Raw genomic sequence first — 9200 nt, 5'->3', positions numbered from 1 at the left:
AAGTTAGACGATCCCACTTCTGACTGTTGAACTGGTTCAGCTATTGGTGCTTGAAAAATAATAGGTTTTTTCCCTTGGCTTTTTGTTAAAATTTGTTCTACACTTTCCTCTGATTCAGTGCTAGCTTGGCCAGTTCTGTACTCAGAGAAAGATGAACGTGGGTGGAATGAACTAAATTTTAATGATGGTGGATCTCTGAAAGAACCGAAGTTTAATAATATTTTTCCATCATATTGTTCTGTTATACTCGTAATAGTTCTTTGTTCAAAATTTCTTGGTGGTTGAGTAATATTAATTTTCCATTGATCAGGAATTGTAATTTCTGTCCATTTTAATTGTTTAGGTGTATATGTAGAGGTTGGTGTGTCTTTACCATGTGCAGCCAATATTGTTGTTTCGCCTTTATCATCTTGCAATAAACATCGTGGGTTGAACTCAGATGTAGATTGCTTAAAGTAAATACGATACAACAACAAATAGCCATGTCATCATTTTGTAATTAACCGCAACAATATTACTTGGGAATTTTTTAAAAATATCATGTACACTCATGTCTATTAATATTTGTTTTAGTTAATTACAAAATGATGACATTGTAATTTGTAAGTGATGGAATTATTTTATGGTCGCCAAACTGATGGACAACACATATATTAAGAATCATCTTTGGAGTTAACTCAACTTCTCGAATGACCAAAATGTGACAGAGCTCTAGAGATCGTAATATCTCATCGGACAAGCTCAACAAAGCAACTATCGCATTTTAACTCAAGACTTCAGGATCCATGCATGGAACTACAATTAACTCCTTACAATTTGCATGACGCTTCGACATGGGGTAAATAAAACATTAAAAATACAATTTCGTAATTAAAAGATTGACGTGATACATTGCATGAGCTATACGGTTACACCAAGGCTACCACGACGCCTCACAATAGTTGAAAACATCTTACGGTCCCGGTTTTCTAAAGTTCGACTAGTACAACTTGACCTGACTATAACTACGTTTTAACTTGTAAAGAATATTTTCGTTAATGAATCAGAATGTACAGTGTTCCTTTATATACAGTTTAGTATTGTGAAACAAACTAAGTAAAAGAAAAGCTTAGTTCATTTATCAACTATACAATATATATAGCTTAATACTATATATGGTCATCCGACTGTCCGAGTTGGATGATGTATTTCCCCTTATGTTGTTTCCAGTGGATGGCGAATTACATGAAATATAATATTATGAGATGGGCGAGACAACTGAGGGCATCTCCAACCCCACTCTATTTTAGAGTCAAATCTTTATTATAGAGCAACATTTGCTCCAACCCTACTCTATATTTTACTCTAAAATAGAGAAAATGGTAGGATTGCTCTATATATAGAGCAACTCTATTCTCACCTCTATTTTTTTACACTAACTCTATTTTAGAGTTGAAAATAGAGTAATACATTGGAGCAAAACAATGCTCTATTTTTTAGTTACTCTATTTTAGAGGAAAAAATAGAGGCATACATTGGAGATGGTCTGACTGCTTCATACAAAAATTATCGCATAGTATCTTACTAAACAGTGTTGATCTTACTTGAAATTTTGTACCTCTTGTATATTCATCCTTAACCAACATATTTTATTAAAGCCTAGTTGTATACTATAGGCAATTTTTGCATACTCTCTATACATTTTGAAAAAATAATTTCTCTTTTAAATCGCCTTAAAAATTCCAAAATTCTTTCTTTTTAACAGTACCTGACATCAAGTTTTACATGATCTTTATAAGTTTTGTTACTCAAAACCATAGGTTTGGAAACTGATCACTATATAATAGAATAAAATAAGGGCTTATTAGATAAAATAACCATTTGTAGGGAGCTAAAAATTGGCAAAATCGTGCACTATTTTTTCTAAATTATGTGATCTTCTTATGCATGTTTTTAAAATATGATATTATGTTAAGTGTTATGAGATTTTTTTTTTAATAGTGTTATGAGAAAAAAAAATTATTAGTTTTTTGAAACACTGATTAAGAAAACTCAATTCACACTGAAGTTATTTTGGATATTTTGCAAACTCAGTCCACAATTTGGATATTTACGACTCATAAAAAATTGAACTAAGAACGATCAATGGTGTTTGGTTGAGTAAAGCCTCAAGGTGTAAGCAAGCATGTATTATATGATCCAACAAGTGATAACATGTTGTAACTTGTACGAGCCCGAAAGAAACATGTGTGATACGATGAGCCGATTCCACTAGCAGGCCCATTATAGGTAACTACGTTAAACCCTCTCTCGTATCATCCATCATTATCCGTTATCCCATCTCCATAAAATGATAGAATCGCTAATAGCTAAATCATAACAGACCTGTCCTGTATATCGAAACCGTAAAATACTAAAATCTATCATCAAATACATTTTCGTCTTTTTAAAATATCAAAAATTAGTTCTCTACTTCTCCTAATCTAAAAACTCTCACCTATTTAACTTCTTAAAATGAACCACCACCCAAATTCTCCTTAATGATTATGCATCATAATTACATAATCACTTTGCCTTATCCCCACCACTTCCACATTGTGTATATGGAATAGTGAGGACCATCCATGCAATAATATTAGATATTTAGATTTCAAATTTTGAAAAAAAATATTTTGACAAGCAGGTGAAACTTATATCTTCTATATTTTTTAAAAATAAAATTTAGTGAACAAATATCATAGATATATAACAAATCCAAAAACTTCTTAGAATGTGGAATGATTTATAGATGGCCAGCAATCATTCATTCTACCCTATGTTAAAGTTTTAATTTTTAAAACATGCATGTGTAATGTGTTAAATGAATAGTGTAAGCGCAAATACTTTAAATGAATATTTAATAATTGATATTATACAGTTCTTTTTTAAAAATAACGTGTATAATCGTTGTGATAATCACTTAAATCTTATTTTTTGTTAAGTACTACACAATTAGATTAAAATAAAATAATCCCATGATTTCTCAATTTAGAGGAGAAGAGTTTATAACAACAACATTTTAATATGATTCTATATTAAGCTAGACAAATAGAATAAGTCAATAACCCTGCAATTTTATATATAAAGCTTAATTAAAAGAAATTTTCGCAATTACCAATCTCAAAAATTCGGACACTAAAGCCCAGAGAAGACTCAATATCTAAGACTATCATCATCAAACTTATATAGTCGTCTCTTTGATGATTATTAACTAATCTAGCTGCCCAACTAGACATTAAAAATTTATTCTTTTAACGAATTTTATTGTAGCTTCACTGTAACATTTGAAGTTAAAACAGGAGAGATGATCATTTTTCCTTTTGACTTTATTTGTCGGTGTGTGTGGACATTAGACAGAAAGCATTAGGAAACGAGCACGTGAACTCTCTTTTATTGTGTTATCTTTACTTTTTGACATGTGGATTTTACTGGATATATTTCTGAATCTTCACTACCACTAACCACGTACGAGCAAGTCGCCGCCGTGACGACAACGGTCTCTTTTTTTTCAAGAATATATTTTTACTCACACCATTGTCTTTTTCGTTTTGACCCGTTAAAAGAACTAGAGTTTAGAGCTAGTAAAGACGGATTAGTCGAATTACACCACCTACTTCATTAAACAGTATGGTCTATGTTTGAGGAAAATAGTTACTATAATCATGTCAAAGTCAAACTAATTCAATTCAATGATACGATAAACTAAGATAGTTGCACGTCTGAACAAAGAAAAACTAATTGTTTAATAATATTAAGTTTGTATGACTATATCATTAAAGTAAATATGCATATTATATGGTTTTTTTCCTCTTTAAGCTCACGAGTGTTTCTGTTCTTTTAAACCTCCTAAAGTAATTAACTGGTGGGGTTTTTGTAAATTGGTCTGGTTAAAAGTTGATATAGAAAAATGTATTTTTATTTTTATTTACTGGTTGCAATCAGACGTGGGTACAACAGGTTGCAACTGAAGCTATACATTGCACCTACGGTCGAAATGTGAAGTACGAGTAAAAAAAATAGTAATACTTAGTCACATCAACAATCACAATACCAAAATGTTGGTTTTCAAAAATAAATAGAGGGGATTCTAAGTTTTCAATCATTAAACAAAAAATGAAGATTTTCATTGTATTAGTTCCAAAAAATCATTGTTTATATAACTTGAAATCATTGTATTAGTTCCAAAAAAAACATTGTTTATATGACAGTGCTGGAATATTAGTTCAAAAAAGTTAGTCTTATTTTTTTTTTATATAACTTGAAAAGAAATATGTTTTAAATCGAAGATATATAGTTATATACACATGTTAAGCAAATCATGCATATAAGTTATAAGTTATAACTCATTGAAACATTGTATCACTACACTCTACACGACGTTGAAAGGATATTTATGTCTTGTACTCTTTAAATTATCTACATATTTACTGAAAAAAATACAACATATACTGTACTTAATTTTGTGGATTGTAAATTTCAAAATAACAAGTGTTTCCAAACAGAAAGTTAATGACTGCACGCTTATAACGTTTTTGTTGTTCGTTGCTCGCTTTATATATAACGTTAACTTGCACCGCCAAAACAAATCTCACACACATGGACTTGGTTTGATGAGAAATCTTGTTACGGAAAATGCATTTAATTTGCTAACGTCACCATCGATCGTTGGGAAGTACTTGAGCTAGGTAATATAGACGTTGACTATATCATATGAACTTAGCTGGTGTTGCTAAATATAAAATCTACAAGTTCCATCCCTTATGATGATGGTGTAGCTCATCATTTGCTAGAGAGACTCGACTTACCCTTATGAGTATGACCGTCCAATATTGGTGAGACTTGAGAGAACTAAACTTGTGAAAAAGTAAGTACTCTTAATCAAATTCATGAACGTAAATTTAAGGATACTAAAAAAGATGATTAAGTAACAAAATAAACAAAACATTCGAGTAATTATTGAAGCATGAAGTTAAAAACTTATAAAACGGAGCCAATTTAACGACGTTAGATGGCGTCACTGGTGGCGGCCCCAACGGCTTTTTTTGCTTTTAAAAACATAAAACGTCCGCAAAACGACATAGTAACAGCGTCATCATCAGACCAATAACTTCTCCAACATATGTAAGTTTATGTTTTCTGCAGAAGCCGTTTTCAGACACAACAACACACTCTCTCTGTTTCTCTCTAGAAAGAAAGAGAGAGAGATACAAAATCTAACTTTTTTTTCTTCTTCTTTTGGCTACAAGAAGAACCTTGCGGCGCACACACACACACAGAACACAAAATACAATCTTTGTTCAGCTTCTCTCTCTCTCTCTCTCTCTCTCTCTCTCTCTCTCTCTCTCTCTCTCTCTCTCTCTCTCTCTCTCTCTCTCTCTCTCTCTCTCTCTCTCTCTCTCTCTCTCTCTCTCTCTCTCTCTCTCTCTCTCTCTCTCTCTCTCTCTCTCTCTCTCTCTCTCTCTCTCTCTCTCTCTCTCTCTCTCTCTCTCTCTCTCTCTCTCTCTCTCTCTCTCTCTCTCTCTCTCTCTCTCTCTCTCTCTCTCTCTCTCTCTCTCTCTCTCTCTCTCTCTCTCTCTCTCTCTCTCTCTCTCTCTCTCTCTCTCTCTCTCTCTCTCTCTCTCTCTCTCTCTCTCTCTCTCTCTCTCTCTCTCTCTCTCTCTCTCTCTCTCTCTCTCTCTCTCTCTCTCTCTCTCTCTCTCTCTCTCTCTCTCTCTCTCTCTCTCTCTTTCCCAAGCAAAAAAAAAAAATCCGAACTTTTTCTTTATCCTCGTCGTTCTTTCAAAAAACAGAGCAAAGAGATCGATCATCATTGGGGAAGAAAGACGAGAAAGTCGAAGCTGTTCTTCATTTGGTCAAGAAACAATCTCCTCCACTCACTTACAAACAAGTACGTCTCTACTCAAATCTTTTCAATAAACAAGTCATATATGCATGTACCTACTTGTTCACAAACAAACAAACAAAAAGCTTCGAACGTTTCATAACAAGCAAAAGCTTCGAGCTTTTTTTTTACAGGAGAAGTTCTGTAACAGAGAGTGTGTTGAGAGATTCTTGAAGGTTAAAGGAGATAATGTCAAAAAAGCAGCGAAACAACTAATCTCATGTCTTTCTTGGAGACAAAACTTCGATCTTGGTATGTTTTGTATTAATAATGATTGATTTTTAAAAACACACACACACTTTTCTTAAGGCTTTTGTGTTTTTTTTTTTTTTTAATATGTTAAGAGCGATTGGGAGCAGAGGAGTTCTCGACGGAGCTTGGAGACGGTGTAGCTTACATCGCCGGTCACGACGGAGAGTCTAGACCCGTTATTGTAATTTTTTTCATAACCAATCTTGATTTCATCTATAAATAATATTAAAGGTAATAAAAATGAGGTTGATTTTTACAGGTTTTCCGGTTTAAGCATGATTATCAGAAGCTGCGTACCTCAAAACAGTAAGTTTTAGATGATTAATTAGAAAGAAACTAATCCAGTTTTAATAAAACTGTTTTATTGATTGATACTCTTCACAACGTAATGATGATGATTTTTTTTTCTTTTTTTTTGGGGAAGGTTTACGCGTTTGGTGGCGTTCACGATGGATATTGCGATCTCAAGCATGACCAGAAACGCGGAACAGAGCGTTGTTCTTCTCTTCTATGCAAGTAAGTTTTTAGTAATGCTAACTGTTTGATATTGTCGTTTTGTCCTTGATACTAGGCATGACCACGGTCGGTTATCACTTTGTTTAACTTTAACTATTAAATAGTTACGGTTAAATATGTTTACAGTTATTTGATAATATGATACGGTTAATATTAAATAATTAATAAATAATTATTAATATATTTTATTAGGTTAAAAATTGGTTATGGTTAAAAATATATATAGTTTAACATGCAATTAACCAACTGTTTTGATAGAGTTACGGTTATAATATAACTAAACATATGTTTATGGTTAACGGTTATAATTTTTAATCGTATAAGTTTTATACAGTTAGGGTCTGATTACGATTTAGATGCGTTCCAAATTATGGTTGAAGTTTAGTTTTGATCATGCCTACTTGATACTCTTGATTTTGTCCTTGATAATCTTCCAAATTTCTTTGTACTAATGTGTAATTTACGTGCCGTATTTTTGGGTTTTTAGTTTTTGTTTTTTTGGATTGAGTACGTTCGTTTATGTCGGGGACCGGACACTCGGACATGTATATATGTAAATGCATTAATTTGATAGTTCCAATTTGTCTTCCAATTCATGTGTCAACGTCAATGTTTTTGTAATAACGGCTAATCGCAAATTATCTTCATTATACTAGTTTCTAAGCAAATTTTTGTTTTTCCAACAAAAGAAAATTTAAAGTTTTTATTTTATTTATAGGATTATCTATTTCTAGCTGAAAAAAATACTACTTACAATTTGAAAAAGAAAAAAAAAACTTATTCTGATTATGCAAGTACGTGTGTTTGCTCATGTTTTGTTAATACTTACTTTAGTACTTTATTATTTAATGATTGGCTCTCTTTTTTTGAAATGTTATACAGTAACTTAGTTTACAAAGACCTATATTTTTACAATGGATAATTAATATTCTTTGGCATCACGCTTCTAAAGATTTATGCTTTTTATTTTCTCTGTACAAACTTTTTATCTTTTTAAAATTTTTATCCACCTTTTTCGATATTCATTCTTCTGAAGGAAAAATTAAGTACAATTATTTCTCTGCATCTTTAAATTTTGTTCAAACTCGATTAGACAATTAATTATTAGTCGCACACTTACCTGTACAAAATCGATTAATATTCCATTTTTTTGCTTTTGTTAATTCCTTTATAAAAAAAACAGGCTTTTTCAGATCATCCTCTGCATTTGCAAATTTGCTTTTGGCGACTCTAAAAATCATCGCAGATTATTACCCATGCCGACTTTACAAAGCCTTTATCATCGATCCTCCCTCTTTTTTCTCTTACATTTGGAAGGTAAAGTCTCTTAAATACTCATTTTAATTTCAAATTTAATAATTCTCTAATTGTGATTAGCGAGCAAATGGATAAGCTCTTGTTTCGTACTCATATTGTCAGGGTGTTCGTCCTTTTGTGGAACTCTCAACGGTCACGATGATAGTGTCGTCTCTAGACTACGACGAACCGTTAGATATCAACCACGTGTCATCTCATCCTAGATCAGCATCTTTAAGGTTCGATGCATCGTCGATCAAATCAACGGCCACGGTTGTTGGTTCAGCTTCTTCAAGATTCGCGTTCACCGTATCTCACAACTCTTTGAAGCCGTGGTACCTTTCCTTCACCGACACGTCACCTTATAACGCCGCCGCTCAAGTTTCTCCTCTTAGCAGCGCACGGTCGCTATCTTTCGCGTCTCCGGCAGCGCGTGGTGGTGGTATCAAAGACGCGAAACCAGCCGCATGCAGGAAGAGTCTGTTTCCATCTACCCCGTTGCCGGAGAAGACGAAGACGGTTTCGTACCGGATAAATCCACGTCCGTCGTTTTTCCAGTCTCCGGCGATGTTCTTTCGCCGGGATAACAATGTCTCCGGAGGAGGAGGGGAGAAGACACGTGAAGCGTTCGTACCGTATCTGAAGTTTTACCGGAGACCGTACGACGAGACGGCGTATAGGTCTAAGCTAAGAGGCCCACGTGGGTTTGTGTCAGTCGTGTCTTCGCACAGAAGATGTCGCCACGTGTCTCTATCTCAACGGTTTTAATTTCGAAAGGACGAGATTATATATAAAAGTGAACTGAGTATATAACATCGATGATTGGATCTGTTACGAGTACTCTTTTCTTGACCTGTTAGCATTGTAGCAGTTTTGGATCGATATTAAGTTATTAACCATTGAGCTTATGAAAGCAATTTATTTCAATCTTATAGTTATAATGAATTAGTTGATACTTACGAAGGATCATTAACTTTGTGGAGATAAAACCAAAAAAAAAAAAAAAAAACTTTGTGGAGATCAAATTATATTCCCAAGGATCATTAACTTCATGTAAAATCTCAACTTTGGAAAAAATGCGCACGTGCAACGTTTGTCATGAATTCGAAGTCAATTGTTCGAATTAAGACAGCGTGGTCGTTACGTTGAACAATTTATAGAACATTTTTAAATACTACTCCTATGTTCTATTGTGAAAATTAACTACAAAAACATGAGGACTTCGGGTTACGCTCTT

At 33.3% G+C, this 9200-nt stretch overlaps 1 protein-coding gene across 1 annotated transcript; it reads left to right on the top strand.

The window, feature by feature from the left end:
• On the top strand, positions 834-8890 carry LOC104748431. Its single transcript, XM_010470074.2, has 8 exons — positions 834-838; positions 5710-5905; positions 6034-6151; positions 6244-6332; positions 6411-6457; positions 6576-6667; positions 7851-7984; positions 8087-8890. The coding sequence occupies exons 1-8, from the start codon at positions 834-836 to the stop codon at positions 8729-8731; spliced, it is 1326 nt and encodes a 441-aa protein (XP_010468376.1). The 3' UTR covers positions 8732-8890.

Source organism: Camelina sativa, chromosome 15 (assembly GCF_000633955.1).
Source record: "Camelina sativa cultivar DH55 chromosome 15, Cs, whole genome shotgun sequence".
Classification (NCBI taxonomy): Eukaryota; Viridiplantae; Streptophyta; class Magnoliopsida; order Brassicales; family Brassicaceae; genus Camelina; species Camelina sativa.
This window is presented reverse-complemented; position numbering and strand designations above follow the sequence as displayed.

Excerpts from the sequence above, each read along its gene's own strand:
- LOC104748431 (XM_010470074.2), top strand. Across the intron at positions 6,668-7,850 it reads TGTTCTTCTCTTCTATGCAA|GCTTTTTCAGATCATCCTCT; the intron begins GTAAGTTTTTAG and ends TAAAAAAAACAG. Across the intron at positions 7,985-8,086 it reads TTTTCTCTTACATTTGGAAG|GGTGTTCGTCCTTTTGTGGA; the intron begins GTAAAGTCTCTT and ends TCATATTGTCAG.